The 19270-nt window shown below is 31.4% G+C and overlaps 1 protein-coding gene across 2 annotated transcripts; it reads left to right on the forward strand.

Moving 5' to 3' along the window:
* Positions 1-3142: 3142 nt before the first annotated feature.
* On the forward strand, positions 3143-18463 carry LOC146995197 (uncharacterized). Of its 2 annotated transcripts, none has more exons than XM_085826120.1 (2): positions 3143-3874; positions 17020-18463. In XM_085826120.1, the coding sequence occupies exon 2, from the start codon at positions 17137-17139 to the stop codon at positions 18103-18105; it is 969 nt and encodes a 322-aa protein (XP_085682246.1). In that variant the 5' UTR covers positions 3143-3874; positions 17020-17136; the 3' UTR covers positions 18106-18463. Both variants share the same exon structure in this region, with proteins under 2 accessions (XP_085682246.1, XP_085682247.1).
* Positions 18464-19270: the final 807 nt, after the last annotated feature.

Raw genomic sequence — 19270 nt, forward strand, 5'->3', positions numbered from 1 at the left:
TTATCCATTTTTAGTGTAGACTATACCTTTTAGAATATAAAATCATAAGAATTCCAAACCTTTACTCTAAAATATTTCCAAAATTAATTAAAATCTTTATTCATCTACTTTTTAAAATTTTTATGTTTTGAATGCGCACTCATCGTTCAGTGGATAATACTTTTAATGGATGGACAACAAGAGGTCATCCGAAACTCTAAAACGAACGACGTAAAAATTTTAAAATATGCCATTATACGAATGATTGATATTTTATCGTAAATTATTATTCAGTGATTTAAGAAAATAATAATTTTAATATGATTAAATTTGATTGAAATTGAACTAAGGATTTACATCTTCTGTATTACACACTTTTAGACAACAGATAGGAAATACAAAATATCAGAATTTTTCTTTAATGTGAAAGCTTAAAAAATCCTTCAAAAGGAAAAAAAAAAGGGGGGACCAAAACGTTACAATTATTGCAACGTAATTTAGATGAAGGGACAACTTCTCCAGCAGTGCGGGAAAGAATTTAGGGGATAACGTAAGAGTTTCACTTATCATACAGTGTCAAAAAATCTTTACTATCCTTTTTTTGTTTGTTTTGTTTTTAGTTTTTTTGTTTTGTTTCTAAAAATTGTTGCAACAAACTGTAGTTTTATTCTTGAAACGTGATTCTAACTTGAAACATGAATGAAAGCTTGAAAAAAATCTTCAAATGAAATGACAGATACTTTCTCACGATTCCGAAAATCAAAGATGTATATCGTCTGCATCTTTCCTTTTGGATACAGGGCCAAGTCAAAATTGCTTGAATGCGGCGGGGGCGGGGGAGGAACAGAAGAAAAGGCAGGGACAACCCTGCAGTAGGTTGTCCCTGCCTTTTCTTCTTTCCCATTCTGTCTGTTTCATTCTGACTGAGGGTAATAAAATTTCCCGCGCTGCTGGAGAAGTTGTCCCTTCATCTAAATTACGTTGCAATAATTGTAACGTTTTGGTCCCCCCCCCTTTTTTTTTTTTTCCTTTTGAAGGATTTTTTAAGCTTTCACATTAAAGAAAAATTCTGATATTTTGTATTTCGTATCTGTTGTCTAAAAGTGTGTAATACAGAAGATGTAAATCCTTAGTTCAATTTCAATCAAATTTAATCATATTAAAATTATTATTTTCTTAAATCACTGAATAATAATTTACGATAAAATATCAATCATTCGTATAATGGCATATTTTAAAATTTTTACGTCGTTCGTTTTAGAGTTTCGGATGACCTCTTGTTGTCCATCCATTAAAAGTATTATCCACTGAACGATGAGTGCGCATTCAAAACATAAAAATTTTAAAAAGTAGATGAATAAAGATTTTAATTAATTTTGGAAATATTTTAGAGTAAAGGTTTGGAATTCTTATGATTTAATATTCTAAAAGGTATAGTCTACACTAAAAATGGATAAAAAATATTTGAGCTATCTTATTCCAAAAGCGTTAAATTTCTAAAAGCATTTCAAAACATTTTTGATTGGTGCTATTATAAAATAATACGAAATATGAAAAACAGATTTTGGTTTTTAGAATAAATTTCTATCATGAAACTACATTTATAATATTCTGTTGCATTCTGATGACCATACTTTAGATACTCCTTTCAGTTTTTAAATTAAATGTTGAATCGAATTGCAGATACAAATTTATGCACAATGAGAATGAAATTTACGTATGGTGGAAATAATCATACAATACTTGCCACCAAGAATAATTCTCAGTAACTGAACAGTACTTCAGATTCTGCATATAAAACTGTACAATGTTAATTATATTATAAAATGTTCAGGAAACATCAAGAATTTCACCTTATTTGTAATCATTCTCATTAAATAACCATTAAATAACACAAGCAGTATTTTGAATCTGGATTAACTAAGTCTCAAGTTGTAAGTCGCAAGAATAAATTAAAAAAAAAAAGTAAATTATTGTAATTTCCAAAACTGGTATAACTGTGTATAGATTTCCAAATGATAAAGTTTTCTTATTTTTTAGAGATCTAAAATTTCACAAATTTCATTTGTAAAATTTAAAACGGAATTTTTTAAAATTTGCTTCAGATTTTTTAAAAGAGAAGTTGTAGAAGAGTTTTAAGTTTAATCTCGATTTAATTATCTGTATTTTGGTTTTGAGCGATTGTCTAGAAGATTATTTGAAGCAAAACTAAAAAACTGTGTATGTCTTATTATAAATTTTAATTGTTTATACATTTATATACTTAAAAAGCAGAATTTGTTCATAATACAGCTAAAGCTTCGTATCTGAGACACACTGTGTATACTTAATAGATTTTTCTAGTATAGTTCACGATGATCTGTTTTCTCTTTGAAGAAATGAATAAGTGCACTCCTTGTACGAATATTGTTTTTGATCAATTAGAAATGTTACTGCTGTTATATAATTATTAATATGGAAAGAGATCAGCATATGATGCTGAAACTTTGTTCAGAAAATTTATTAAGGATATTTAGACAGTAAAGCTCAACAATTTACGCAATGAGTATTTGTTTTATAGTGGATATTTTCATTGAAAATTATTTTAATTGGAATAGGGCTGGGAAACCATTTACAGTCCAAAATTCAGAAAAAGTGGGCGATCATTACTGAAAGCAGAATTCTGAATTAGTATTTAGTGATTTTATGTAAACATGATAATCTGGGAAAGAATAAGAAAGGTCAACAATAACTTTACAATTTTACGAAAGTATAAATTAAGAATCTCAATATTTTAATATTGCACAATTTGGATGGCGACAAGAACGAGAAATACAGTTTAAGAATAAATACTCAAGCGGCAAACTTTCAGATTTGTGGGTTTGTTACACTATGCAAAATGTGCTATTCTATGTAAAATATTTAATGAATTATTCATAAAATGTAATTTTAAGAAATCGATAACAAGATGAAACTTGGAAAAATCATATTTTAATCCAGGATTTATTTTGTTGAAATCGAAATTGTGCTAAACCTTGCTTTCCTCAGTGTCCCCACTCCGAATGACGTAATGTTAGGAAAAGGTTTCAGATGTCTTTCATGACCTCATATCACATGAATTTGCAGCTGACCAGGAAATCTAAGTTCCCGAAGGTCACATCTCAGCCCCCTTTCCAGCTTTGGCAAGAATAATCTGAAACACCATAACAATGGATCACTTTCTTCTTTTCTACCCACTCAACCTCCCATTTATGTGGATTTACCTATTATGGAACATTCCATATCTAGGGCCAAAAGCTCAATTTTTCATCAGAACTGGCATATTCATTAACGTTTATAATCATCAATAATGTTTACGATCTTATTAACAACAATAATATTTTAGATTCTTATTCAATAAAAGGATATTTCGATTCTCGTAAAAAGCTGTTTGCCTCGTGGAAACTAATTTCTGAAAGCTGCGTTTCCTATTTTTTTTTTTTTTTTTTTTTTTTTTTTTTTTTTTTTTCGTCGCCAGTTCGACAATTTCCTAGGGGCAAAATTCTTATCGGGTGTGGGGCTTCACTTATGCGCCTTATAAAAGTTATTGTTTCGCAACCTATTGAAAAAATGTTTTCGACTTGGGGTAGGGTCTTCAGGATTCTAAGCCCGTTCTACTCTTTGACATTTAGCAAACACCTGTCTCCTTTGTGACAAGGTCAAGTAACAATGCCTTTGTTGGATAGTATTGGTTTCCGCTAATGCAATCATTTTCTCTGACTTCCTCAGAAATCGGATGAAATGCAACCTTCATGAAATATCCAATCCCTCAATGCAAAAAAGCATTTGCTCTCAGCCGTGTTGGAGTTGTGTGTTTTGCTGCCCAAACGTTTCCTAGCAGAATCCTTCAGGGAGTAGCAGAATCTCTTCACCCGTGGTAAGTATAAAACATTTTTTATTCTAAGTAATCTAATAAGCATTTAATAATCTAGCAGAAATGATTATGCCTACTTTTTTGCGAGGTTATTCATGTAATTTTAGGAATTCCTGCGCGTCTTATCAAAATTTTTAGCCTTGGAAGAATTTCTGCACTAGATTTTGTAGTTGGATTTAAATTTGTAAGTATAATATACAAATGTTGGATAAAGGCACACATTTTTTTCGAAACCCATTAATACCTACATTTTATCGAGAGAAAAACAAAAAGTGTTAACTATTACAAATAATAGGACATATAAAATTCTCGGCCAAGATGTTATGTATCCGCTGTATGAAATTATCTTTTATTTCGGAAAATTCACTTAAGTTCCTTACTATCAAGTGTTTTATTTGTTGCATGTTAAAAGTTTTAGTTGGCAATACATTTTACTAATTTAGAACATGACTTCCTGCAGCACAAATTTAATGGAAGAATAAATTTTATGCATTTTATAATGTATGGCAAAAGGCCTTCTTTCTTTCCAAATAAATAACATGTGATTCTAGATATTACAATAAATTGTTACAGCATTGTTATTATTGTTAACTATTATATTATCCTTTAATCACTAGATAGCATGAAATTTATGTGTAGTTACAAAATTTTTGTTTCACGTTCAGAACAAAGTTCAAAGCTATCTGAACGTAATTGATATCTAGTTATTCGATATTTTAAAACATTCGAACGATTAAGCATTGTTTCAATTATTGGCTATAAATCCGTGATTCCAGTATCATTAGTGAACCATTAAGGTAAAATATTACTACGGCAATTTCAAGCTTATTATAAATTACTGTAAACCTAAATTTCATACGATCGTTTTCTATACAATTTCTTACTTAAATTCTTCACTTTGATAAAAAATATTTTGGCCTGTTGATTTTATATGAAGAATCTCAAAATTGCATAGTTTAAAACACTAAATGAAACAGTGATAACATATATTTAAGAGGTTGCATAGAAATTAAATTTCGTAAGACTTAAGATAATCATAAAATTTATAGAAATAAACTTTCTCTAATTTAAATAGATTTTAATCTCTAATTTAAATAAAATTCTACAAAAAACGTTCAACCCTCGTAAACTTATTTTATAGAAATTCATGTAATTTTAATTATCTATTGAAAATATTAATTACTATATCCTTGGAATATTTTAACCGCATAAAGCTATGGTCTTTTTCCCTCTTCTTCTTCCCACTAATTAAAGATACAGATCCTTACAAAAACTTGCGTTTAAAATTTTAAGTGAAACGTTTGGCTAAATTTAAAGCTTACACTTTCCTGTCCATTTGTAGAATTGAATGTATCACTAGCAAGAGTGTTAAGAGATGTGCAACCTCTCTAAACACATTTTCTCAAATTTAATTTTTTATAGTTCATAATTTAATGCTTTAAAAGCGTAATGCGGAAGTTCTTAGTTTGAATATTACAGACAAAAATAGCATAGAGTTTTAGCAATGTAGGATATATATTTGCTTTTGTGTCAGAACTAATAGTGCATGATAGAGATGGGATGTTTTGAATACCGCAAATCTTAAAAAGGATTCAAGATTCGAGCCTTTTTTTTGGGGGGGGGCATTGAGATCATTCCATATCTTAAGTTGAAAAACCATTATATGTTTCAACGCAGAATTTTGAAAAACTGAGTTTTATTATTAAACAAACGAGATTGTTACAATTTCAGTATTACTACATGTCATCTCATTAGCGACCATGAAAGCTATATTGGTGTCGAACTCCTCTTTAACAAACTTCAAGGTGCCGAGAATTTGGTTCACTCTATCCGATCTGAAGGGTCGAAGTTGATTGATAAATTACATAAGAACGTCTGCTTCTTTATAATTATTATTGTCATAAACAAATGTTAATAGTAACTTTAATTAAAAAAATGCATTAAAAGTTAATTATTATTATGCAAAACAGCTAAATTTCTGGTTAGTTGTTTTTCGGTTTCAACACAATTGATATCTGCTTTGCTTATGTGCGTGCTCATCATGGTTTCTACGGAAATGAAAGAGCTGATTTCTTAGCTAAAGATGCCTTAAATTTACCCATTGATATCAACATTAGCATTCCAAAGAGTTATTGGAAGTCCTTTCATTATAAAAAGCTTTTAGCTATGTGGAATGAGGAATACATTTCATCTTGTAATGCTGAAGTCACCAAAAAGTTCCTTCCTTCTATTTACCATAGACTGAATTCCGAGTCTTTCCTCTCGTTAAATTTTAAAGTGTCTCAGTTTTTATCTGGTCACGGTAAATTTGCAAGTTATCTGTTTCGTTTTAATCTACGATCAAACAATTTATGTGAATGTTCAAAAAGAGTTCCTCAGGATGTGGAACATTTGATTTTCTCGTGCCCTACATTTGATGGGCCTATATTATGCTTACAGAACGATTTGAAAATGTTCGGAGTGACTTGGCCAGTGAACTTATCTGTTTTCGTGAAGTCCAGACTGCTGTTCTCTGCTTTTGTTCGCTTTATTTATGCATGTGATTTTTAATGTTTATCTATACATGTAACCTTTAATGTTCTAGTTAACTTACTTCTGTAAGCCCCGTGTTGTACATATGTGGTGCACGGGGAGTCTGTATGTTCTCAAAGGAAAAAAAAAAAAAAGTTTAATAATCTTACACGAAACATTACTTAGCATAAAAACGTGTCTTTCCGATTACACTTTTCCATTTAAAACGAGTATTTATAATTATAAATAAACATCGAGCTTGAACAGAGTGCTGTTTGATTACTCAGAGAACTAGAATGAAATTAAAAGCATTTTATCTCAATGGATCAAAGTTTCTTTGGCTTGGTGCGTGACACAATAGGTTTTCCTAAGATATATTGTGTATTCTGATTTTACGAGAAGGTGTGTTATATTTTTCTCTCATAGCCTTTTGTTTAGAACACAGCCAAAGGTGAAGTAATCCAAACGTAGTTTTTCCTATTCTAACCGCAAAGAGGGGAATTTAAGAGTTAATAATTTTCCAGTTGAAAGTTGCAGAAAGACCGCAAAAATGTTTTATACAAAATTTTTCAGTCCAAGATTTCCACAAAGTGTGTTATCTGATTTTTGAACAACTGAAACCGTAGATAACCGTATAAAGTAACATTAAGTGTAAAATGTATAGGAAATTGGACGGGACCAGATAGTTTGTTAGATCTGGGGGTTTAGTATAAACTGGGTTCGCTGTACAGGGCCGTTCCGTGACCTTCGAGAGGTAGAAGGCCATGACATTTAATAAACATGGCGGAGCTTTCCGTCCGACGTTATCGTCGGAAAGTCGTCTGAATTTTTAAATTTACGTCGGAAATATAACTTTATCATGTTGCTTAGTTAATCAAAACAGCTGAAAGAAAGGAGGCTTTATATACATACACAATTTTTAAGCTTTTTACAGATAGTTTAATTAACTTTGTGCATAAATATAATTGAAAGAACCGAAAAACAAACGAACATTTTACAAAAATTTAAACGCTAATTGAAAATTACCACTGTCATGATAAATTGGGAAGGGGTTCTTAAGATAATAATTAATATTTTACCTAAGCTCAAGTATTAATTTATTCGCGTTTCAGAGCAAAATATATAACCATCAACTTCTATATCTCCAGCATATGTAAATGAAATGCTATATAAATTAGCTAATAAACGTGATAAAAATATTTCATACAAGAAACATACCTAAATCTTATAACAAAAAAGCCTTCCAACATTCATATTTGAAATGAAATAACCTAACAAACAACATACACAACTGGCAATAAAAAGCATATACACGACAATCATAATTCGCATTATCCTAAAATTTAGAACCTAAAAATATGTATATGATTGAAAGAAATGGTGCTAAGAAACATCAGCATTACTACTAAATATTGTAACCCATAATTATTTCATTTTTAATCATACAATTTTTAAAAACATTAAATTTTACATTAACTGCAAATTGCAGTTCTGTTATTTTTCTTTTGGAATTTGTAGTATATCTCTTAGTATGAATACAAATGTTGCAAGTTATGTTTTTTAATTATTACATTTGAATACATTCCATTTTCATTTTTAATTTTTGTACATGCTTGTGATAGCAAAAAAAATTCAAGATAAATGGGTGGTGTATTTAATTATGGCAAAGCACACTAAGGCTATCCGCCTAAGGGAAAGGATGCCTTCGTGGAAGACTTTCTAAGGAAAACTGGCTCGTATACACGTTACATATGGGGAAAATCACGAAAACACCCATGCAGCCAGCCCGTTCGCGGGATTCGAACCTCGGACCGAACTACCAGTGTTCAGCGACTTTACCGCTCGGCCGCTGGTGGGACTCAAGACAAATGAGAAAAAACATTTTGTTGTGTGCTATTTGAAGAAGAGCAGATTTAAATGTGCAGTTCTTACTATTGTGTATATTATTCAAATTATTTCTGCCCAGTATCCAAGGTAAAGTACCCAAAGGAATGTTATAGATTTGGAAAAAGGAGTAAAATGACCGTGAGAATCTGCCATTGTCTAAATTTAGTGTATATAAATATATTTACATATGATCGAAAGAAATTATGTTAAAAATCATCAGCATTGCTACTAATTATTGTACTTTTAACAGCTTGCTATTTAAAAAACATTAAATGATTTTTTATATATTAAATGGAAATAGTAGTTCTGTTTCTTTTTTCTGGTAACTTTCAAACACTGCATAGTTTATGTGCTTTTTAAAATATTGCCACATTCACTAAATATGTCAAAGTATTTCCTTTACATACGCTGAAGTTGATGGTCATATATTTTTCTCTGAAACGCGTATAATTAAATACTTGACCCTAGGTAAAATATTAATTATTATCTTAAGAGCCTCTTCCCAATTTATCATGACAGTGGCAATTTTCAATTAGCGTTTAAATTTTTGTAAAATGTTCGTTTGTTTTTCGGTTCTTTCAATTATATTTATGCACAAAGTTAATTAAAATATCTGTAAAAAGCTTAAAAAGTGTGTATGTATATAAAGCCTCCTTCCTTTCAGCTATTTTAATTAACTAAGCAACATGATAAAGTTATATTTCCGACGAAAATTTAAGAATTCAGACGACTTTCCGACGATAACATCGGACGGAAAGCTCCGCCATGTTATTAAGTGTCACGGCCTTCTCCCTCTCTAACGTCACGGCCGTTCCCACTGGGGTTTATCTGAGCTAACGAAGTCAGTTCCATGTGTCGACTAGCCGAAGAACGTGTATGTTTAATTCAATAATTGACAATACATATTTTTTGGACTAGCTCCGCTATGCCTGCAGTTCAGATTTTTCAACTTGAGGCCCTACGGAAAAAAAAACTGGTTTTGGAGATGCGTCGGTTACATCAACTGTCTCCGTTAACTCAGATAAACCCCAGTGGTAACGGCCCTTTGCAGTTTGATTGTATATGAGTCTGCAATATTATGAAATGCATGAGAATTTCCAAGCAATCGGTGCGCTGCCCTTGCTCGAAACTAAATTTAAATCTTGACGATAATTCTGGACATCAATAATCTATCAACAAATTAATTCTGAATGGTTTCAACAACTCACGCTAAGGCATAAGTAGCATAGAAAGTGCTGCATCCCGTACGATTCGTGTTGTTTACCAGATAAACAGCTCAATCACGGCTGCTGAATTTTGAAATGTTCATTAAAATCTGAATTGCTGTTCGAATTCTTTATCAAATTTTAACAAGTGAATGAGCCCCAGGATTCAAAAGATTAAATTATACGTTTTATTTTTCTAATTTGTGTTTTAACAAATGCAGCAATATTTTTTAAATCATTTTCTTGAACTTATATTTCATTAAATGCAGGTTTTTAAGTTTTTTTTTATTTTTTTTTATTAAGCAACTTTTAGAAATTGAGTGATATTTTTCTTTATTTGTGTTTCTCGAATTCTTATTTGATGGATTCGCGAATTGTTCAGAGCTCAAATTCAAGAAAATTTAGATTTAGGTTACTTATTCAAATGAATTTATATGTTTTTGCCGAAACAGAATTCGAGCACCTGAATTTGGCAGAATTTTAGCTTTAATTATGCATATGGTGCAAGCACATTTTTAAGAGACTATTATATATTTATGGCAAAGTTTTGTTTCCAATAACTCATTTAAAGTCTGGCCGACTGTCCGTGTTACGAGTTGCTAACATTCCATGAAACAACATATTTTTAATTTGTTTGCAAATTATAACAGTAATATAGCAATACTTATAACGAACTGAGTGATCTGAAAAGAAGATATTTGCTTCTTTATAATATTATTAACTTTTTGAAAAATTCATATATTTAACACAGGACTCCAAATTTTATATATAACTGTTTTCCGATATACATTAAGGATATTTTTATTTTATTATCATGTAGCATTGGAAATGCTATCTGTAAAGCATATACCATGTACACATTGTACAATATACTAATATAAATTATATTGTATATATAATAATATAAATGCATAGCAGTTGTAAGGTATGGGAAAAAGCGGTGAATGGTGATGTATTATTATTTTCGAAACCTATTTTCTCTTAAGTTAAATTTCAAGAAATTTTTAATTAATTAATATTGTTAATTTGCTGAAGCAATCTGAATATTTTTAACATTACATTATTTAACAATAAAACAATTAAAAAACAATCAGAATAGCAGGAAAGCCGAGTATGGCTTGGTTGTAGGCTTCCAATTAACACCACGAAGGCATGCGGAAAGGAGGAAGAAAATACCTTACATCCTCCCCCTTTTAAAGGACGACTGGTGATTAGGGGAACCAGTCGTCAAATACTGGTGATTGTGAATTATCATCCACCCCCTTTTAGTTCGGGTGTGACTTGCAGAACTGTTAAGATCTTTTGATGCTGGAGACGTGAAAAATGTTCAATGCCCCAGCCGGATTCGAACTCCGGACCTCCGAATACGCGTTGTGTATGCTTCCAGTTGTACTGCGAAGGCGGAGGAACGAGGGGAGAAGAAAACCAAACTCACCCTGGACTTTTGTGCCGTAGGAGACGAAAAAGAATGTTGTTAATGCAATAATTAACCTTGGATTATTTTCGAATATCTGATTACTTTAAACTACAGACTTCAGTTTGATTTGTCTTTCAATATTTTTTTCCTCCTATCAGTACTACGGCCACAAAATGTTATTTTTTACAACTGTGCAATTTATACGTTTCATTAATCCTCTACTGTAAGATTTATGAACGAAAACTTTTGCGTGAAATAACCGTTTAATTAAGATACAATAACACCCCCGAACAAGTATTAACTTAGAAGTCAAACAACAAAAAGGAGTGTCATATTTTCAAATATCAGTCACAAAATCAAAGTTATATTATTAAATCTGAACATATAACGCTAATTTTTGTTGTCTGACTTCTAAATTAACCGTCTAATTATTATTGAAAAAAAAAAGTTTCATTTTATAGTACGGGTACATTGTTAATTACAATTTTAATTTCTTGCGTAAAATCAAAAATGACAAAAAAGTAAAGTTAATCTTAAATAAGATATACCCAATAGTCTTCAAGCGTGTGATAGTTTGAAAACGTTCCGGTAGGTGCAAAGGAATCCTCCATTATTTACACTGTCAAGGTGTCACTTCTAATTTTATTCTTGTAACACTACGTCCCCTTTTAAAAGGTTTTATTTTCATTTGAGTTGTAGGAATGTGCTCTGAAAACGTCCCCATCTTTTGGCTTTCAGTTTAACTGGTTTCGTTTCAAGGAATAGGGTAGCCTCCTATTATTATTATCATATTCAACAGTAATTTACTCATGTGACGAGTATAGCTCGTCATCTGGTTTCATGACATATAGTACAATATAGAGCTACGCTCCTCATATGACTAAAGTTACTCTTGAGTTTCATAATATGGAGGCTGCCATATTCGTCAAATCGAAGTTTCGGAGCAAGAAATTATATAATAATGGTGTAGTAATACTCAGATTTCCAGTTAGCAAAGAAATGATTTTACATTCTAACGTAGCACGTAATTCAACTCGAGAAAATATTTTTTCCCCCCTCGGATCAAATTTTATTTCTTTTCATTTTGAAATGTGGCGATACTGATGTTTCAAAGAATAAACTGCAGTGGAAATTTTGCAATGTATAATTAGATATCCCGGATAATGGAAATTCAAAATACAATAAATATTGCTTAAAGCTATGATTGGCTATCCTAATAATTTCCCATAGTAATGCAAAAGGGAAAGATTTTTTTAGTTTTATTTCTAAACCAAAGATTGAAATTAGCCCCCTTGTTAATGATAGTATAAATTTTTATTAACAGTATGATATAAATTTTACAAGATACACATTTTTATTAGCATATGTGCTAACTGACGTGTACAAAATCTGACCCTGCTGTTAGCATTTGTACTAAAATTGATTACATCACTGCATTTAAAGGATACAGAGTATGAAATATCTTTTCTACATGTTTAAACAATTTGCATTAAAAATTAAAAATTGCTCTTCCAGGTATTAAATACTATTTAAATTTAATACCTTAGTTTTGAAAATATATCTTTTTATATATTTTTTAAAACCCATTTTGTCACTCTTCTTGTTTCTTAAATTATTTAGTCCCATATAAAGTAGAGTCCATTTGGTTTAGTCTGGATTGTTAAACAGATCTAGATTGTTTAACAATCCAGACTAAACAAAATGGACAATTTTGACAATTGATTGACAATTTGAAAACCAAACAACAATTTGATTCATTATTTCAAAGCTTGAAATCTAGAAATACGGTATACTGTTAATTAATCTAACACATTTCAGTAAGATTTGGATTAGTAGATGTAGAAGTAAAAATTGCTGTTAAAGAAAGGTATGGGCGTCATGAGGAAATTCTACTTCTTTCTTAATTCTCTTGCTTTAATACATATCTAATTAGTTGCTTAATAATGACCTTTAGAATTGCTTTTGGAGAGGATTTTTTCTAATGCTAAAAAGATTCAAATTTATTTGTTAGAAAATGAAAAACTATGATCAGAATAAAATATTAAACTATAATGGAAGATTAATAAGAATAAAACGAATAAAATATTAAGACTCTCGGAGAATTCCCTTAAATATTCTCAGATATATTATATTTTTAAAACTATTGAGCTACTATTTCCATGCATTTCATTAATCGATTTAGGAATAGATTAAAGATTCTATTAAAAATATACAATAAAAAATTTCATTTAATCTGCACATGATCATATGAGTGAAGTTACACACTGAACGGAACTAAATGGGAAATAAAATTAAAATTTGTACTTGAAATAAACAAAATAGCAAATTAAGTAAGTTAATTTATTTGAATTAAGCAAAGCACAAGATGGCTGTCTGCCAAAGGCAAGTTATGCTGTCGTGGAGGATTTACAAAGGAAACTTCCTCATATTCATATTACACATCCTCAACATTACCCATAGCAGCTTCTTTGGCCAGCATGTCTGCCCTCTCGTTACCTAAAACACCAATATGGGCTTTCACCCAGTTCATTTTTACTTCATGTAGTTTCTCAACTTTTACAAGTTGATCTTTTATATACTAGACCAAAATATTCCCAGAAAGCCTTCCACGAACGCATCCCTCTCATTAGCAGATAACCCTCGAGTTACTCTGTGTCAATCGATTAATATATATACATTTACAAGGCAGCAGCTGTCGCCAAATATAAATGTTGGCACAAAATTTGGATTGAAATAATTAGGAGAATGCGTAAGATACATTCAAGTCGTACCTGGATTTTAGGTGAAAAAAATTACAGAATTTTGTGAAAAGAAAAATTCCATTCAACCAATTTTGTGTTTTTGCATTCTTTTTTCTCTTGGCATGATCGTCCATTTTGAACTTGCATTTAGCACTTGAAAATAAAGTAAATTTTTCCTTTTCTTATAAGAAATCAGATAGAGAGTCTTTATTATTTGGCAAAGTCGGATCGTAAAATCCATCTTTAGTCATCCTTAAAATTTTGTACGAACCACGTGTCTGGATCGAAACGTTAATGAGTCATAATGTTTTAGGTGGTTAACCGTGTAAGGTTGTTGTAAATAACGTGCTTGCCTATATTTTGGCTGCTGCTCATTTAATGGTTAGGTTATTAGAGCACGGCAAAGCACGCAAGAGTTGTTTGCCCAAGACCAGGGATGCTTTCGTAAAGGACTTTTTAAGGTAGACTGACTGATTAATGTAATTATCAGTCACATGGAGAAAGTCACGAAAACCAACCACACAGCCTTCGGTGGATCGCTTCATTAAAGGAAAAGTACAAAAATACCAGCTACTGCAGTCTTGCATGCATGTATGCGGTGTCTCCGTAGCTCGGAAATAATCACCCCAGTACTGTAGATTCATACATTTATTTTTAGACAATGACTACGTATAATTAAGGTTAATTGAAGAAATGAACATGAAGAGATTACATACGTCGATGCCGAACAAGAAGTTAAACATCTGCTCCTACCATTAAATTACTGAAGGATACGGAACATTATTGAAGCGACTTGCTATAAATGTCTAGACTTGTCCTACTTTTGAGTGTCAGCATCTTTCCGCCAATCTGCTGTCTCTGTTCCGACAGGAAGCTTTCCAACACTCCAAGAATACGATAATAAGTCCATCTGCTGACTGAGAAAGTAACGTACGCGATCCCACATGCATTGTTTAAAGGACATATGATTAATCTTCAGTTAGAAGCATAAGTTTAGTGACTTTTGGCAGAATATTTATTCAACAACAACTATAAAATGATAACCCATGAACCGTAGCTAACTACAATATTGAATGAGAAAAACCTATCGCCAAAAAAGAGTTCAAATGACATAAAAAAATCTCCAAAACAATTTGCATTTTATTGTTGACATCTGAGGGATTTCACCGATTTGAGGTGCTGGCAGGTTTTAGATTTTCTACCGCATTAAATGTTGAGAAATTAGGAATAAGTTTTCTGCTGGAGTAAATAAAATTTAATTTTAATATGTTTCTTATCGAGAGGGGTATATAATTTTTGTTCTGAGAATAAAAGCATTAATTTTTTTAATTACGTAATCTTGTTGAAATAAAATAAAAATGTACACGAAGGAATATATTTTTCTCACTAGCATTAAAATAAATATATATTTGGCTTATAAAAAAGAGATTACCCGACTATCGAACCTTATTTTAATATCCAGATGGGTTTAACTTCCTCAAAGTTTCGATATTCCGATTCGATTCTTACAGTCCATCCAATTTTAATGGACAGCACGCGGGGGGGGGCGGGTCCGAGGGTCTTCCACTCCTCTCGCCTTCCACCAAACCACACGAGAAGACTTTCGGCTCGCGGCATATTTAGAGTTCCGCCATGCCACACCGACACTATATATTTACAAACAACCATGCCTTCTCCAGGATTCAAATCCGGGCTCTTCGGCATGGCAGTCAGCGACGCTAACCACAATACCGGTTGGGCAGCTAGACCTTAAATTCGTAGCACATACAGTTCCTTTGAACTAGACCTTTAGTACTTAAACTAAAGGCGGCATATACGTATATCTCTAGATAAGTTACATTCGCTTAAATTTTACGCCTTATTTTCATATTCAAATTTAAGGCAGAATGCGCAGAATCTAAACGGAAACTGATTACAATAATTTAGCACATACTCGCAAAGTTTTAGAATAAAAAGCTGGTGTTTTCAATATATACAAGTGCATTGGGATTCAATATATACAAATGCATTGCATTATTATAAGTGCATTAGGAAACTAAAAACGAAGGGAAAGCTGAAAAAAATGGATTAAAAGGATTTAGAGTGGGGGGGGGAAGGAATAAATAAATTCTTACAGGTATGAAATATATTTTTGCTTTAGATATTACATTGAATTTTTTATATTATTCTTTTATTACGAATGAAGTAATAAGCTTTTGGGAATAAATAAGTACAGAAAAATTATCAGAAGTTACATTTTATAAAGAATGCCATAAATTTAAGTTTAATGATGCTACTGAAATTATTAATTTAATCGGATAAATTTCGCTTTAAATCAGTAATACATTATTCATATTTTTCAGTGTTTGCATTAATTATAATTGGAAGAAACGGAGTGGTGTTACAAGAAACTTTCGAAATTTGTTCTTTTAATTGTAGCCGTGATGTTTTAAAATTTTATGTATTTCATAATGTGAATTTTCCTGTTTACAAAGTTACTTATAATTTTAAAAAATTGAATCTTTTTTTTTTTTTTTTTTTTTGAGATTTCAGATGGGGTAAGGCCTAAAAAATAAGGCTTTATTAAATGTTCTTCACCTTAATAAAACCTTTTTCACAGTTGTTTTCATAGGCAAAACTAAAAAAAAAAAAAAAAAAAAAAAAAAAAAAAAAAAAAATTATGTGATTTGAATTGCTTTAACGAAATAAAAGGTTGTAAGGTATTTTCTCCCAACCTTTCCGCTGCCTTTGTGACGTAACTGGAAGCACGTCCCACAGATAATCGGGAAGTAAAAAGTTCGAATCCCGTTGATGGCACTGCGGATTTCTTTGATGTTCTTAGTTCAAAAAATTCTTTAAAAAACAAAGAGAGAGAGAGACTGTACAAGTAGTCTTAACTACAAGGTGGTGGATGATATTTTGTCACCGCCAGAATTTGGCCCGTGCCTTCATGGAGTAACTGGAAGGACGCGCGACGCGCAATCGAGAGATTCGGAGTTCGAATCACAGCGAGGGCAGTGCACACTTTTCCTGTGTCCCGTAGCGACGAACTCTATGTCTCTACGAGGTAACATACGAATTACATTTTAAGGGTTTATGAGACAGTTTTCTTCCCATAAAAAATAACAATAGATTTGTGTATAATTAGGCTATTTCCTGATTAAAAAGTGTTACCCTTTAATTCATTAAATTAAAAAATTTAACTCTGTTCCATGTAGTACTAGGAATGAGTTTTATTATCACAAAAGTCAGATAAAATGTAATATTACATGTTCTTTAGAAAATAATGTTTTTAATAACGTTCAAAAATAAGTTCAGAATTGCTGAATTTGTTTCTTTTAGTTCATTTTGTTCAGAGGTATTCAAATAAGTACTCTATATTAATAATTATTTTATTTTAATTTTTAGGCGAAGAAAATTGTCAAAGAAGTATTGTTCGGAGAAAGCTTCTTTGACGACTGCAAGCGGACTTTTTTGGGAAAAGAATTTGTTAATAGAAAGTAACAAGAGGAAAACAAGCTAAAAATGATCTTCAACAAAGCGTACGTTGATGGACTCATGACAGAGGGTTCTTCCAAAACCCCAACATTGTTAAAGGAACAGGCGCTTCAAAAAATTGCTTTGCAAATGTGTCATAACTTTGAACTCAAGAAACATATTTTTTCCATTAAACTGAATCGGGCACATTTTTATTCTGTTCAGCTCGTAACAATGGATTGGGAAGAATCTATTTCGAAGCGCTCTACAGAAGTGTGCAAGGAACTTTTTCTGCCATGCACAGTGCAGAAATGCTTAATTGATAGCATTCGAGCAACTGCACAAGAGCTATTAGTTTGGAGTGGAGAATGGAAGACAATGTTTAACATCCCTTGCGACTTCACTGCACAGTTTTGGACGCCGGCAGATTGGACAAACGGCCATTTAGATGAGAAGAAAATCGCGGAACGCTTGATTCGAGACAACAGAATTTCAAATGATCAGCGGTATAGATTATCATGCATATACGGTATAGAAGAATCCGTTATTCAGTTATGGAATCAAATGTCATCGGAAAAGAAAGATTCACTAGTTGCAGGTATTCATCATAATTTTACAAGATCATCAGTAGTCCATCTGTGGTCTAAATATATGAAAGATCCCGAATCGTTCGTATGCCAGGAATGTTTTTTTCTTAATTTGTTTCAAAAAGCCCTTAACGAGTCAAATCTAGCGGCAGTTTTGTTTTCTTGGCACAAATTAAGTAGCAGAATAAAACGAAAAATACTTACGAGGGAATTACGCATCGACGAAGACGCCGATCTTGACAATGGTGATATTAGAATTTATGTTCCTGATAACGATGACAATCAAGGTTATGATAAGGAAATGTTCACAAAATATTTTAGTTTTATAGTTGAACATAAGTGGAAAATAAACCATTGTACAGATACCTATCCGTTTATGAATTCCTGTAGTATAAGGCTAATTTTGGCACCGAGACGTTTGCATATTTGATGACATTTTTATTAGCACTGGCCCATTATTCCGGATGAAAGAAATCCAGATGAAGGAATACGAATGCATGGTAAAGAATTTTCTAGTATGATATCACAATAACCACCGATCTCAGAGTATTCTGTTTCAGCTTATATCTACTAGTCAGCTAGAACAGAGTTACACATTTTATCGTTTTCATCGCTATTTCACTTGTACGAGTTGGTTTTAAAAACGTTATCTTAACAGATGTAAATCATATGATTTGTAAATTTTAAGCTTTTTTATATGTACTTTTTGATATTGAGAAAAGAGTAAAACTAAACAACTGTAAAAGAAACAGTTTTAATAAATTCTGAATTTTTTAGAAAACTATGAATTTAGTGTTTTTTCCTTGAATCGATTCATAATATTAATTATCGTATTTAGTGGCGCATTTTTCTTCTCATCAGGCTCTGAAATTTTAAAATTGTTCACCCAGTTTTCCCATTCCATTCCTCAAGGAGTTCAATAATCGAGCTCGCCTAAATTTTAGAATGTATTTGACCTCGCAATGAATGTTTCCATTTTACTGATTTGCTCAAGGAATAAAGGTGAATGGTTGAATAAAGGTGAAGGAATAAAGGTGAATATATCTTTACACACACAGACCACACAGACACTACTTCCAATAGCATTAAATAATTCAAAGCTTAGACATTCACAGTAAACAACAATAAGAGAGCGAGTGAAATACGGGGAAGTAGAAATGAAGATAGTTTATTAATTTTAATTTTATTATGAGTTCTTATTGAAAAATAGTATTAATTTAAATTAATAATATTGTGATAGTTACAGATAATGTATTCAAGAGCGCTTTTCTTTTACTTTGTTTTTACTGTAACTGCTACCACCGTTTAACCACGTTATTCGTAAAATTAAATTATTTTCAAAATGTTTCCCTCTCTATTTTCTTAAAAAAGGGAGTGGATGCATGAGTCAATAGGCTAATTATTCCCAGTTTATGCTGTTGAATTCTTTCTAGCACTTTTCGTTTTGCTTGTAACGTAATAAAGAGATTTACAAGAAAGAAAACTTAACGTACATTTATATTAAATTTTCTTTTTATACAAGAAATGTTTCAATAAAAGACAGCGAAACAATCATTAATCAGAATACGAACTATTCTAATATAGATTATTTATAA

The sequence above is a fragment of the Stegodyphus dumicola genome, chromosome 10, assembly GCF_044657685.1.
Source record: "Stegodyphus dumicola isolate Sdum_Otavi_A_Nest chromosome 10, ASM4465768v1".
Taxonomy (NCBI): domain Eukaryota; kingdom Metazoa; phylum Arthropoda; class Arachnida; order Araneae; family Eresidae; genus Stegodyphus; species Stegodyphus dumicola.

What these genes read in the sequence shown, in the direction of transcription:
- LOC146995197 (XM_085826120.1), top strand. Translation starts at nt 17,137, where the DNA reads ATGATCTTCAACAAAGCGTACGTTGATGGACTCATGACAGAGGGTTCT.